The 15,255-nt window shown below is 47.2% G+C and overlaps 1 protein-coding gene across 5 annotated transcripts in view; it reads left to right on the top strand.

The window, feature by feature from the left end:
• The first annotated feature begins 10,427 nt into the window (after window positions 1-10,427).
• The window catches only part of CALCOCO1 (calcium binding and coiled-coil domain 1), an 18,125-nt gene continuing 13,297 nt past the window's right edge, over window positions 10,428-15,255 (top strand). For 2 of the 5 annotated variants that reach the window (XM_011992583.1, XM_011992582.1), the window contains exons 1-4: window positions 10,428-10,769; window positions 12,901-13,080; window positions 13,420-13,522; window positions 14,528-14,718. In XM_011992583.1, coding sequence (XP_011847973.1) covers window positions 12,925-13,080; window positions 13,420-13,522; window positions 14,528-14,718 — 450 coding nt within the window. In that variant the 5' untranslated portion in view covers window positions 10,428-10,769; window positions 12,901-12,924. Of the gene's footprint in view, window positions 10,770-11,838; window positions 11,974-12,411; window positions 12,482-12,900; window positions 13,081-13,419; window positions 13,523-14,527; window positions 14,719-15,255 lie in introns of all 5 variants that reach the window. The other 3 variants (XM_011992581.1, XM_011992585.1, XM_011992586.1) reach the window with 3 other exon arrangements.

The following is a 15,255-nucleotide window of genomic DNA, read 5'->3' as shown; positions in this document are numbered from 1 at the left end:
CTCAGCGCCTTGCGCGGGTCTGGGGGAGAGGAAGGAAAGAGCGCCGCCTCTGCGTCTTTCCTCCTCGCAGGTAATTTATGTCTGAGAGCGGAGCAGATGGCGGGTAATTTAGCAATTACCGTGTGCGGGAACGGGACTCGCGCCTCCACATGGAAGCCAAAGATTCCCCGCCGCAGTCTCATCTCATTTGCTGCCTGTTTTCTCTATTTTGTCTCCCCTTCCCCCGCCGCACCTCGCTGAATCCCAAAACTCAGACGGAGGGGATCTCCTGCATGGGGTCCCTTTTCATCCTGACCCCTCTCGACATCAGGCCTAGGTTTTCTGCCTCAGAAAACACGAGGGAGAGCCTGTTTGCTCACTGGGAGTTCTTCCTTCCCCTCTCACCTTCAGCCTTCTTGCTGCTGTAAGTGACCGTACTGTACTGGGAGGCTGTGGGGTTCTCTCCCAACCTTCTTCCCTACCGCCACTTCTTCAGGCTTTCCACGGTATTTTCCCCAAATATCTGGGTTCCAGACCCTCGGTTTCAGAATAGGCTTCTGGACCCCAAAGTTAACCCAGCGGCTAAGGAGCCTGGGTGCCTGCACGGGCGGCAAGGGGAAAGCAGTGATTATTAAGGTGAGAGGGGCCCCAAAGCCCTTTGGAGCTCTGTCCAGGCAGTGAGCATGTGATGAGTATGCAATGGCTGACTGAGAAGCTGGCCTTAGTGAGGAGAGGGCAGGCAGAGGGGACGGAAATGAGGCTGGAGACATCTGACATGCCTCCTTCCCCTTCCACTCCCTTCCTCTATGGGCCACCTGGGGAAAGGATGCTGTGAGACAGGCCCTGGGCCTGGAGACCTCCCAAAGCTGCATGGGAGTCGGGGGTGTCCTCCCCTCCAACCAGCCCAGCCCAGGACACAGGACACCCATAAGCCAGAGGCTGTACCCCACACACACCCTGTCTTCGGCCAGAGCCCCTAGATCTCTGACCTTCACTCTCACCCCTAATCCTAGACTGCAGCTTGAATGCTGCCATTCCAACAGGACTTCAGGTGACCTCTGGGCTCTGCAGAGCTGGCCTCTCAGGCTTTGAGACACCCTCACCACACTCTCCCAGCTCCTCCTCATTCCTCAACACCAGAGGAGCACTAATTAATTAGCGTGTGCAACCAGCCATAGGCACCATCTCGTTACTCACCACAGGGACCCGCTGTTAACATACCAGACCCCCGGGACGCGGGCACACGCCAATTACACAGCTAGCAGCTCGGCTAATCACGGCTCCTGGTGACACTGTGGCTTACAGAGGAATCCCCACTTCCCTCCTCCCACCTCCCCCTACACTCCTGCCTCTGGGAACAGGAGGCTGGAAGGGAGGATGTGAAGACTGAGTGGGGAAAAGTTGAAATGCTGGGAAACAGGAGGCCAGCCATGGAGTAGCTGAGGGGAGAGTGGGCGTGAAAAGTTAGAATTCCCCTACAAATTACTTTAGGCTGTAAACAGCCACTATGGAATTAGTAACTGCAACAAGAGGGTGTGCTGGTTAGACTACAAGAAGGACTTCCTGATGAGGCCATTGCTAGGGTAGAATTGGACCTAACAAAGGACAGCCTTTCTTCCTACAAGAAACAGCCAAGGGAAAATGGTCTGTTAGGTGGAAGAGGAAGGGAGAGAGGGGAAGTTCCAGGAACTTAGGTATCTGGTGCCATCCTGTCCCTCAGCCACAGTTCAAGGGTACAGAGAGGAGGCGGCCTCACTGCAGACACAGATAGACGGCTTCCCTCCCACACACGTCCCATTGACTTTGCCATTCTGCTGTCACTCCACAGCTTCTCCGAGATTTAACATATTGACTCTCCGAGCTGCAGAAAATTGAATTTTCTTCATTACGACTGTCTCCCGACAAAAGCAGCTCATAAATTCTCCATCTTTTTCAGGCTTCCCACCCCCTCACCACCCAACATCTCTCCACGGTATTCACATATTTGAACATGCCATTCACATGGGTGTAAAGGCAAGGCATGACCAGCACTCCCCACGGACACACCATTCACAAAGACAGCATTGACAGCATTCACCCCATCCCTCACTGCCCATACATAGATCCAGTCTACTCCCAGAGCTGGCCCCTGTCATCAGAAATGAGGGTTCATGTCTTCTACAACCAGGGTGGGTCCAAGTATATGGTGCCCCATATAGCAGATTCATATGTCCCACATCAAGGGGTGAAAGGTCCCATGCCTTAGCCAGTGCATGTACGTCTATATTGTGCCCCATCGGCAGTCTCACGGATGACACTGTCACGTGGGACAGAGTCATCTGTCCTGAGATACAGTATTCACTCCAGACCCACCTCAGTGCTACCTGGGCATAGCTACAGGTCCCTCCCCGCAGTACTGGAATCCCTGTCCACACTCCCACCTGGGAATAAGCCCACAAGTATGAAGCATACACAAGTCTCTCAAGCTTTGTATAGTCATAGACATGGAACGAGGAGAGGAAACATCTCCTAGGACCTAGTGGGGAGTCTTCCTTCACACCACAGCAACCGCTCCTGTCTCCTCCCAACACTGTCCCCTGCCCATACACATGTTAAGCTGCTGGTCTTCTTCCACGACTATAGTACCTCAGCAGTACTCCTTAAGGCACAGACACCTCCCTTCCACCATCAAGGGATGTTGGATTTGGCCTCCCACTCCAGAGTGTGCTTTCCCCATCTGACTCTCCTGCTTAGGCTGCAGGCACAGCACTGGGGAAGGGCAGGGCCTAGCTCTTGTGGCACCTGTGCCAGCCTGGCAGCTGAAGCTGTAATAGATGGGCAAGAGGCCAGGCTGATGGCCAGCTCCATGTGGCTTGTGCCCAGGGCCAGATTGGGGCGGGAAGTGGTGGGCTAGGTGCCCAGGCACTCCACCTTCCAAAATGCCACACAATCTGTGAGTGGAGAGAGACAGAAAGAGGGACTCAGATAGATTCAGATGAGGACATCCCCTGAGACCAGACTAAGTCAATCTCTGGCCCCTCAACAGCTGCTCCCACCCCTACAACTCTGACCCAGGCACAAAGGAAGTCACCACAAACAAGAGAGAGGACAACCAGTTATTTTCAAGAATAACTAGCCCAACCTCACCAACAGGAAAACTAGAGATTCTGGAGGTACAATCAGAAACAATGATAAGAATGATTCCTCTATTAGGAGAGGGGCTGAGACTTGGGAGGTCTCCATGCATTTTTATGTCAGCTAATTAATATACAAATGTTATGTACAATGCAGATGAATATCTATTGCCTTTGCAATCCCGAACCTTCTCCTCTTGGTACGTGGTACTAATACATACACACACACACACACACACACACGCACACACACACAGTGTATATGATTAGCTGGACCGTTTTTCCCAGCACTTAGGTTTCTAAACTATCTTCCATCTTATCCCTTAAGAGCAAGTTTGGAACTACACAAAGATGGCCAGGAAGGTTGAGCTCCACAATATAAGGAATGGCTTTCTGCAGACTCAGATGTACCTCAAATCCTCTTTGTCCAGAAGGAGAACAACCTCCCCCATGCCAACCTTACCCACGCCCACCCCAAACCTGCTCCTGGCGGGGTGCAGTGGCTTACACCTGTAATGCCAGCACTTTGGGAGGCTGAGGCAGGTGGATCATTTGAGGTCAGAAGTTTGAAACCAGACTGGTCAACATGGTGAAACCCTGTCTCTACTAAAAATAACAACAACAACAACAAAAACTAGCTGGGCGTGGTGGCGAACACTTGTAATACCAGCTACTGAGGGAGATGGAGGCAGGAGAATCGCTTGAACCTGAGCGATTGTTACAGTGAGGTTACAGTGAGCTGAGATCACTGCACTCCAGGCTTGTGACAGAGTGAGATTTTATCTCATAAATAAATAAATAAATAAACAAACAAACAAACCTACTCCTTCTGCCAACACCCCCTCTCAGGGAAGGACTACATCCACTCAGATGCCCAAGCCAGTACTCTGGGATCAGCCATGACCCTTCCTTCAAGTTAGAATGAGACATGGGAGCCTGTTGCATGTATTAAATGACTTAGGGACTTTTTTTTCTTTTTTGAGACAGGGTCTCACTTTGTTACCCAGGTTGGAGTACAGTGATGCAAACACAGATCACTGCAGCCTCGACCTCCCGGACTCAAGTCATCCTCCCACCTCAGCCCCCAAGTAGCTGGGACCACAGGCATACGCCACCATGCTCAGCTAATTTTTGTATTTTTTGTAGAGACGAGGTTTTGCCATGTTGTCCAGGCTGGTCTTGAACTCCTGAGCTCAAGCAATCCTCCCGCTTCAGCCTCCCAAAGTCCTGGGGTTACAGGCATGAGCCACCACACCTGACCCCCTTAAGTGTTTTTTTTAAGCTAAAAGTTTAACTTTTTTAGCATCACATGTCTACAGACATCAAAATCATTACTTCAAAAGTCAAAATGTCCTGTTTCTTTCATTGCCCACATCCTGCATGCTACTTCCTAAATATCTCTGTGTTTATTGCTGCATTCTCTCTGACAGATGAGAGACAGGTCTTAGCAAGACAACTGAGCTGCCTCCTTGTTGCGTTCTCAGGCTCCACGGTTAACCTCCCCACTTCCCCCGATTCCCATAGCACTGGGGAGGCCAGAGACGCATAGGGAACAGGCCAAGCCACACAGTTTCCCAGAGAGAAGTATTTTGAAACTGTCAGAAAGCTGATAGAATTGCAAAGTACATGAAATCAGCTACTTAAATTGTGACTACAACACACAGCTATTTATTTTGTGACAGGGTAAAAATTTTCAAACATTTTATCAATAGAATAATAAAAATAAGGAAACCCTATAACCATGTGAATAACACTATCTTGAGGGAAATCGGCCACATTCATGACCAATCAGCCTGTGGCCTGATGCCCCGCCAACATTTTGGTTGGCTGAATTCCAGTCTTTCTTCAGCAGCGAATCTTTGCTTATGTGTGGTTCACAAAGTTGGTGCTCTATAAATTTCAGTGGAATAAATGTGAGACGAATAGAGGTATGAGCATGTGGTCAGATCAGAATCAAAAGTCTTCTTGTCAGAGGTATCTCTTCTCCCAGAACAACTCTAATGATTCTAGAATGTTGATTCAACCCATGTTGATAAAGCATGCAATGGGCACATGACTAGATTCTGTCTCCAACCCCTATTATATGAGGCCATATGACTGGTTCTCACCAATAAGATAGAAGTGGCAGTAATGTGTTACTTCCAAGCTGTGAAAGTTTAGAGTGTGTGCCTTCTCCACATGCTCGCTCTTCCCCATCTGCTGGCGGTGACACCTGGGCAACCTGAAGCCACATATTTCGGAAGGCAGATTCACAGCATGAACAGATCTGGATTCTTGAGTCACCTGACCACAAATATCCACATTGGACTTATGTGATACATAAATTCTTATCATGTTAAGACACTGAGATCTGGGGGTTGTCTGTTGCAGCTGTTATATCTACTCTAATACACGAATCAAGGTAATGAGGCCAAAATGGCAACAAACCAGACTTGTAACACTATCGAATTTGGACTGTTATGGATGCAGAGGGCACAGGAGAGCACTCTGGAGTCAGGAATTCTTGATTTAAATATCATACTAGGGGCCGGGCATGGTGGTTCATGCCTGTAATCCCAGCTTTTTGGGAGGCCAACGCAGGTGGATCACCTTAAGTCAGGAGTTTGAGACCAGCCTGGCCAACACAGTGAAACTCCGTCACTACTAAAAATACAAAAGTTAGCCGGATGTGGTGGCAGGCATCTGTAATCCCAGCTACTCAGGAGGCTGAGGCAGAAGAATTGCTTGAACCCTGGAGGCAGAGGTTGCAGTGAGCCAAAATCATGCCACTGCACTCCAGCCTGGGTGACAGAGTAAGACTCTGTCTCAAAAATAAATAGATAAATCTCATACTAGCTATGTGGCTTTGGTCAAGTTATTCAATCTTTCTGAACTTTGGTTTTTTCATTGATAAAAATTACATAATAATAATATGATCTGAACACTTTGATAGTAGAGTGGCTCGATAGGTCTGCAGAGTGAAGGAGCTGCAGACCTGAGTATTGTTGAGAACTCTAAACCAATCTTCCACCCAGCCCTAGGTCAACCAAGGAACTAAGAGGACAAAAGAAAATGGGCCGGAGACCTTAAAGAAAAGCCCCAAAGAATCAAACTTTGCGCTAAAATTACATCAATGTTTTTCCTACTTCCCATAGAGTCCACAGTTTGGAAACATTCGGAACAGCCTACAATGTCTGATAGAGCTGCTTCTGTGTGTTTGTAAAGCACCCAGCAGAGTGCCTGGTACATGGCAGACACTCAGTACTATTAATAACACTGGCCATTATTATTTTCTCAGGAAGCATTTTGTTATATTGGAAAAGATGTAGATTTCAGAATAAGATTGTTCTTAGAGGCTTTTCTTTTTTTTTTTTTTTTTTTTTTTTTTTAAGACCGATCACATTCTCATCGCCCAGGCTAGAGCACAGTTGGTGCATTCAATGGCTCACTGCAACTTTGATTTCCCAGGCTCAGGTGATTCTCCCACCACAGCCTCCTGAGTAGCTGGGACTACAGGTGTGCACCACCACACCTGGCTAATTTTTGTATTTTTAGTAGAAACAGAGTTTTTCCATGTTGCCCAGGCTGGTCTCTAACTCCTGGGCTCAAGCAATCTGCTGGCATTGGCCTCCCAAAATGCTGAGATTACAGACATGGTCCACCGCACCCAGCAGTAAATTACTCTTAAAGTCTCAGTCTCTTCATCTGTAAAATCTGGATAGCACCTTGCACAGTTATTGTGATGATTCAATGAATGAAAGAGCACCTCTCACATAGAAGGCACTCAACTAGTGATAGCTCTTCAAAACATTCTCAGAGTCCAGGGCCAGCTTCCATTAAACATTTATTATGTGGTGGTCACCGAGCTAGATGAGGCAATACCAGAATTAGGACTTTTACAAAAGAGAAAGACTTAACATTTCAGGGAAATGGATTCATTTTTCAGCAACTCCTTCCCCAGCTCTATGGAGCCCTTCGACAATCATGGCAGTCATCTCCCTTCCCCAGACAAGAGTTAAGACTATATTCTGGAAAAAAAAAAAAAAAAAAAAACCGGCCCCAAATCTCCCACTCTCATTCAGAAATACTCCTTGATCCCAACAACTGTAACTTCCACCTGTCTTCACAGTATTATTCCCCTTTTTCAAAAAATCTTCAGTGACTAACTTCACATTCCTGACGGGAGTGAAGCCCAAACCTCTGCACATGATGTATTGATTAGGAAAACAGTAGCTACTATAAAAATAAACCCCACATTTTAGCAGTGTAACAAAATAGAAATTGATTTATTGGTCAAGTGAAATCTAAAACACATGATCCTGATTAGTGGTCAGCTCTCTGCCAAGTGATGATTCAGGGAACCAGCTTCCTTCCATCCTGTGGCTCCACTATCTTTAACATGTGGCCTTCAGGGTCGCTGTGCCTAAGGTCATCTTCATCAAGCTAGACAGGAAAAAAAAAATGAAGGATCTTTTTTGGAGGGCTTTATGGGCCAGACTTGAAAATGGAACACATTAATTAAAGGAGAAGCTTAAAAATGTGGTCCAGCTGTGTGTCCAATAAAAAGAAAGAAATAGGTTCTGATAAACACATAGCAGGCTCTGGCTCACCTGACATTCAAAACTCTCTATACTCTGGTTTAAGTCTGTCTTTCCAATTTTATCTTCCATTATCCAATTATCCAACTGTAGCTTCTTTTTTGTTGTTGTTGGTGGTGGTGGTGGTTTTTGTTTTGTTTTGTTGTTTGAGACAGAGTGTCACTCTGTTCCCCAGGTTGGAGTGCAGTGGCACCATCCCGGCTCACTGCAACCTCTGCCTCCTGGGTTCAAGCGATTCTCCTGCCTCAGCCTCCCAAGTAGCTGGGATTATAGCCACACGCCACCACACCTGGCTAATTTTTGTATTTTTAGTAGAGACGGGGGTTCACCAGTTGGCCAGACTGGTCTTGAACTCCTGACCTCAAGTGATCCACCCGCCTTGGCCTCCCAATGTGCTGGGATTACAGGAGTGAGTCACCATTCCTGGCTTCCAACTGTAGCTTTTATTCAGCTTTACTGCAATCACAACCAACCCCAAAATCTAAAACAACTTAAAACAACCAATGTTGGCTTTTGATTTATGTATATGCAGGTTGTGGGCAAGCGGCAGCTCAGCTCCACAGGTCTTCTCATTCCCGGACCCAGGCAGAAGGAGCAACTCTCCTGTGGATTATTCCCATTCTAGTGGCAGAGAAGAACAAGAAAGTGGAAACTCATGTGTTCAAACATGGAATGAGTCACATCTGTTCACATCCCGTCAGCCAAATCATGAAACATGACAAAGCCCAAAGTCAATGACATGAGACATCTATTCCTTCTACAGGAGATACTGCAAGTCACATGGCAGTGGGCAGGAATGAGAGAGGAAATAATTTCAAACAATTAGTCCATCCACTACAACTGCCATTTTCCATCTGGAGTACATGGCAGACATTGCTACCCAGCACTCTTTCCTCAGAATCCTCAATACAACATTTCAGGCAGACATTACCAATAATCTGAGTTTGCCTAAATAAATAACTAAAGGTTGAAATTGATGTGCTATTGTGTGACTCTAGGCTCATTATCCATTCCCACCTCCAAATCTTTGCTTTGGCCTAGAAGAAGCTTACCCTCCCCAGTCCCCATCTTGCCAAACTATCCAAATTTAATCTATTCTTCAAATATTTGAATATTTGAAAGCAATGACTATAATTAAAATAATTAATTACATTCATTATTTTAAAATAATGAATATTTTCTATTCATTATTTCAATAAAATTAACTGAATACCTAGCATAGTACCTGACACACATATCTGTTGAATTAATCTGTTTCACATTACCTTGTGCCTTGCACTGAGCATATAAATGCTCAGTGAACATGTGTCTCCTGTTAATGAACCAGCACTGTTCCTTAGAACAATGGGAGTTAGTATCACATGCCAGAGTTTCTGGACTGGGAGTATGGTGACTGCTTGTGCTTAAATCCTGATTCTGCCACTTACTAGCTGGATGACTCCAGGCAAGTCATTAATTGTGCCTCAATCTCATCATGTGTAAAATGGGGATAAAAACAAGGCATATTACATAAGCCTGTTGTATTAAATAGGAAAATTCTTAGCATAGTTTGAACAGATCATAAGCACCCATTTTTAGCTCCGAGACTGTTTTCTTACAGACCCTTATTTTGGGTGGAAGACAAGAGCCAAGAACACTTGAGACTTGGGTCCTTGAACAGACCTCACTCTTAACCCACTCCAGACCTTGAGCTACCTCCTCATCCAGAAACTGGTTCCCTAACTCATAAATCCTGACTAATGACAGACACATCACCTTAATGTTTGTGCAGCTCAGTAACTAATTGTTAAGTGCCTGGAGATCTTCAGATGAAAGACACTCAGAGCAGACACCGCATTCAGTCATAAAAGCAAAACACTACCAAAAAACTTGGAAAAGGCAGAAGCTCCATAACTTAGTGCAGTAGAGAATTAAAGCAGGCACCTAGGAAGAGGAAATCAATCCTTAAGACTGTAATCCTTTAATGCAGAGCCAGAGAAAGAGGTAATTCTGAATGCCTCCGACTAGAGGGATGGAGAATGGCGAGACGGGGGTAGGATGCTCAAGTCTGTAACGTGACTTGGGGTGTGGGAGACGTGTCAATCTTTCACCTCTCCTAAATAAAAACCGGAACGTCAACATATATTGTTATCCTAATTAATTTAAGCCACTTAAAAGGCTTGGGCAAACAGGCCCCTATAAGTGGCTTGTGAATTGCGACAGGTCCTGAATTATGCCAAGCTCTCTTTTCAGTTTCATTCTTCTCATTCCACTGCTCCTACCACCACCTCAGGCAATTTTATCCTCTTCCTAGACCCAGAAGCCACTCTAGGGGAGCCCAGTCCAGATGCGTATTGTCAGGCCCCTTAGCACTGAAATCCTTAAGTTGGAAGAAAATGGTCAACTGTGCAGAACACAACATTCTTACAAGGTCTGTTCCTGAGGTTGAAGTAAAGAAGAAACTGCTATACCCCAGCTATCAGTTTCCCATCCCCAAAATGGTGGGTAGCTGTGGTGTAGTGGCAAGAACACATGACGTGGAGTCAGCCAAGGCTAGTGCAGTTCTACATTTCATAGCTTTGACACTTCACACTGGCTCCTTAACCGTACTTGAGTTTCTTCATCTACAAAGTGTGCATAACGCTAACGCCTATCTCACAGGGGGGTGTGAAAAGTACATGAGGGGGACGCAACAGAAACCGCTCTGCCCACCGTTAAAGCGTTATACAGAAGGCGTTAGAGCCGTAAATCCTCCCCAGCCCCCAACAGCGCACGTTACAAACCAGCAGCCACCCCTCATGCAGCCGGCCCCCTCCTAAGGGATCATGGGCCGTGAAGTCCTTTAATGGCCACACCCTCGTTCTCTGTCATAGGAGTGAGAACTACGCCTCCCAGGACGCCGCCGTGAGGCCGCCGCCACGGACGCCCTCTTCCCCGCCCTCCTTGCGCGCAGCCTTCTAGGATATGTAGTCCTAGATCCGAGCGCGCGGCGGCGAAAGGGCGCGGAAGAACCACAAAACCCAGAAGCCCTCGCGCCCACTCGTCTCCCTCCCCTCGAGAAGTCGGAGTGCTGTTTTTGTTGTTGGTGAAAGGTGAGGGGAACAGCTGATCCATCTGTTGGGTAAGAAACTTGGCCTAATTGGGGGCGATTTTATGGGAGGGCAGAGTTTCCCCACTTTCCAGTTTGGGGAAGGATAACGTAAGGGAACTGTCGAAGGGGGATGCAGGAGCGTTTGGGTTTTAACACTTTCCTTACTGGAGAAGCCACCCCCGCTGTTTGGGGAGTTCTTAGTTTCAAGGGGACCCTGATTAGAGGGGGCGCCCCCTCGTCGTCCTCTCCTTCTTCTCAGTACGTCTCTATAAAGCTGATCCCTTTAGGGGAGCTGAAATCTGCTTATTCTCTCCCAGGCAAGACGTGTCCCCCACACGTCTTCCCTCTCTCCCCTACGCAAATCCAAAGGCCTTTACGACGCTGAATCCCTGGAGGAAGGGGGACCTTCCAAGTAGTAGAATGTCAAGGAACTCTAGAGCCTACAGAGGAGGGGGCGGGACACCCGCTCTCCGCCCGCCATGTGAACATCTGAATCAGGCTACACACCTACATCTTAGGTGCCCAGAACTTTCTTTCGGACATGAAAAACATTTACAGCTGTTACGGATTTTCTTTTTGGGGTGTATTTTAGTGTTCTCCAGGTATAGATCTCTGGGGACAACTTACCCCCACCCTTAGAAAGCTGGAAGAATTACATTTGGAGAAAACATGGACTAGTTTCAACCAGGAATTTTTCAGAGAGATGAACATAAAAAAAAAAAAAAACCTTTTGTTCTACCTATTTTGGGGGCAGAAGTTGCTCCTTTTTGTGTTGCTGGCTCACCTTTATCCACTGAGTTTCTGTTTTCTTTTAAAGCTTCTGTCCCCTAGATTTCAGCCTGGTGTGGGTTTGTGATGTTTGGGGGCGTGCGTATGACTAGTGGCAATGGCTGGTTGGACATGTCGGCTGTGAGTGACACAGGAAGCAGATTAGTGGGCTGGAAAGGAGTGATGAGTAAGAGGGCCATCTCACAGCCCTGGACTGAGGAGTTCTCTTGATCGTTATTATTGTTATCTGTCCTCACCCCACCCTCATATTTTCCAATTAACTCTCCCCAGCTAACTTGGAACACCCCTTCCTCTCAACCCCATCCTATAGTGTGTCTCCAGCTACCGATACAAACAGAGGGAAGGATCGAGGCTGAGGGGAGCAGAGAGAAAATGAGGAGAGAAATACTAAAGTGAAACTAGTAGGTTTCTAGTCCTGCTGCAGGCACAGTCTGGAGAGAAGAATGTTGGGTTCTTTTTTAACTCATCTCCCCTTTCCTCAACGTTAAATATACATTTCCACTTCTTGGGGGCCCTTACTTCCCACTTTCTAGTCTGTTCCCTGCCCCGGGGTGGGGCTTTCCTGGCTCCAGGCCCCCACATTCCATCTCACCACCCCCACCACGTTCCTGCTAAGTGCCTCACTCCACCCTTGAAGTTGCCGCCTCCAGAATTCTTGACTTCCTGGAATAATAAGTCGAGGGACAGAACCTGTCTTTCCTTATATCCTCCCCTTCCCTTTGTCTCTTGGATGCCAGCAGAAGCTTTCTGCTTCCCTGGAATTCATGGGGGTAGACAGCTCAGAGAGATGAAAAGAGAGCTCAGGAGCCTAAGGATTTGGGCTGTCAGTTCCCCCCGACCCCAAGCCGTATTCTAGCTCTGAAAACTCAACCATTCCTTTCAGAGATTAGTTGCTGCTTTCTGATGTCATAACTCATTCCTGGATACAGCTGGGTCAACAAGCTTAGGAGTAGGTAAGGACACCTCTCAATGAGAGGGCCCCACACCTCAGCTGGATTTTGAATTCAAGAGCCAGGATGTGTGGGAGATGGGATGGAGAAATGGAGGCTGTCGACCAAGTCTCAGTGTCCCACGCTCTGTCCCCTCAGTGTCCTTTTGGGAGCAAAATTAGAGAAGTCTGGACCCTCAGAAGGGTCTATAAGCCAGAGAGGGTATAGTGTGAGACAGGATTGGGACTGACTTGGAAGGCCAGACCTACATCCTAGAGACTAAGAGTGATACCTCAAAAATGTTCATAACCCTCAAGGACTGGAAACCAGGTATGGCTTATCTCCAGGTGTAGTGGCAGGGGCTGTGAGTGTGTGTTGCTGGAGCTGTGTGGGGAAGGAGGTGGACTGGAGAGACTTTAGGATATCAACCCTTTCTTTCATAGGAGGACAGATATCTCAAGGCCAGGATGGAAGAATCACCACTAAGCCGAGCACCATCCCGTGGTGGAGTCAACTTTCTGAATGTAGCCCGGACCTACATCCCCAACACCAAGGTGGAATGTCACTACACCCTTCCCCCAGGCACCATGCCCAGTGCCAGTGACTGGATTGGCATCTTCAAGGTATCTCTGGAACCCCTTTTGGCTTAGGTTTATGGGCTGTGGGTTGGTTGGAATAAGGGGAATGATTGGGCTCTTGGATTCTCAACCTCAGGTTGATAGAGAAGAAGAAAGAAACCTGTCACAGATGACAGAGGCAACCTGTGTAATCAAAGCTCATCTTTTCTCCATCTTAACCTTATTCTTTACTGACACATTAGTGTCCCTCCACTTTCCCTTTCTCTTGTCATTGTTGCCACTGTAGCTCCATCCTGCCCCTCTCATTCAACCCCTCTGCCCTTTCTTCCATCCATAGAAGGTATTTCCATGACCATACCTTTCTCCAACCTTGGGCTTTCACAGGTAGAAGCTGCCTGTGTTCGAGATTACCACACATTTGTGTGGTCTTCCGTGCCTGAAAGTACAAGTGATGGTTCCCCCATTCACACCAGTGTCCAGTTCCAAGGTACAAGGGAAGACGGAAAATTGGGAGAGAGGAGCCAAGGGAGTAGAAGTTTGAAAGAAGGTAGTGGGCTCAGAAACATTAAAAGTTAGGCACAAAGGACAAGGAAAAATAAATGAAAATAAATATAATGAGAATATATCCAACAGGGCTCAGCAGATAGAAAATCATGGGATTATTGCAGAATCAGTGACTTAGAAACAGAAGGAACATCAGAGGACGTCTAGTCCCATGTCCTACCCAAAGAAGGAAAAACCAGGGAGTAAGGAAGATGGAAAGGTAGCATTATGTGGTGAGAAGAGGGAACGACCTGGGTTCAAATCTCACCTCTAACACTTAAAAGCTGTTTGGCCTTGGGCAAATTACATAACCTCCCTGTGTCTGTTATCTTAACAGTAAAAGGGGATGCCTGGTTTATAGAAACATTATGAGGATTTAAAATGAAAGCTGTAGGCCAGGCGTAGTGATCCCAGCACTTTGGGAGGCTAAGGTGGGTGGATCACTTGAGGTCAGGAGTTCAAGACCAGCCTGACCAACATGGCAAAATCCTGTCTCTACTGAAAATACAAAAAAAATTAGCCAGGATGGTGGTGCATGCCTGTAGTCCCAGCTACTCATGAGGCTGAGGCAGGAGAATCTCTTGAACCCAGGAGGCACAGGTTGCAGAGAGCCAAGATCGTGCCACTGCACTCCAGCTTTGCAACAGAGCAAGACTCTGTCTCAAAATAAAATAAAATTAAAAAAAAACTGTTACCACAGTGTCTGGTACATGGTAGGCGCTCACTACATGGTGAGTAGCATTATTATGATTATGATAGAGGGGGAGTGGGTTTGGGAGAGAAAGGAAGGAGAGGGATAGGCAGAAAGGAGAGAGAAGAGTACCCTAGGAAAAGAAATGGCCTGTGGGAGGTGGAGAAGAGAAGAAACAGTATATGGAATACTGAGCAAGGGGCTGGAGCCAAGGACAGTGGATCATTTGGGGTCCTGGGTCCATTCTTCTTCCCACAGCCAGCTACCTGCCCAAACCAGGAGCTCAGCTCTACCAGTTCCGATATGTGAACCGCCAGGGCCGGGTGTGTGGGCAGAGCCCCCCTTTCCAGTTCCGAGAGCCAAGGCCCATGGATGAACTGGTGACCCTGGAGGAGGCTGATGGGGGCTCTGACATCCTGCTGGTTGTCCCCAAGGCAACTGTGTTACAGGTGAGAAAAGAGCAACAGAGTTATTCTCAGGCAAGGGAGTGGGAGACAGCATTGCAAGAGGGCCCTTCCCACCTTACCCTCCCCTCATCTGTGGCCTCAACTAAAGACCTCACTGAAAGTTAGACAAGGTCCTGCCTTCAGGAAAGTCTCAGTCTAACATAGACATACATGAACATGTAAGGCAGGAAAGGAGACCACCCACAGGCCAGTGTAACTCAGGATTTCATAAGAACTTTTGCAGCCTTCCTTCTCTACGCGCTACATACTGCCTTATGCCCTAGAGGAAGATCTAAAGGGTGGAGGGCGGCTACTCGAGGGAACATTCAGAGAAAAGGGAGCACAAGACCTGCTTCCAGGGTGAGTGGGGAGTGAGAGCAGATAGGCAAGGCCCCAGATCTGTACTGTCCGATACTAAAGGCTCTTAACTATATATGGTTCTTGAGCACTTCAGATGCAATTAATCCAAACTGAGATGTACTATAAGGGTAAAATATACTCCAGATTTTGAAGACTTAGTATTTTTTTTTTTTTTTTTTT

This window comes from Mandrillus leucophaeus, unplaced genomic scaffold (genome assembly GCF_000951045.1).
Source record: "Mandrillus leucophaeus isolate KB7577 unplaced genomic scaffold, Mleu.le_1.0 Scaffold414, whole genome shotgun sequence".
NCBI classification, from domain to species: domain Eukaryota; kingdom Metazoa; phylum Chordata; class Mammalia; order Primates; family Cercopithecidae; genus Mandrillus; species Mandrillus leucophaeus.
Note: the sequence above shows the minus strand (reverse complement) of the source record. Positions and strands in the feature narration are given on the sequence as shown.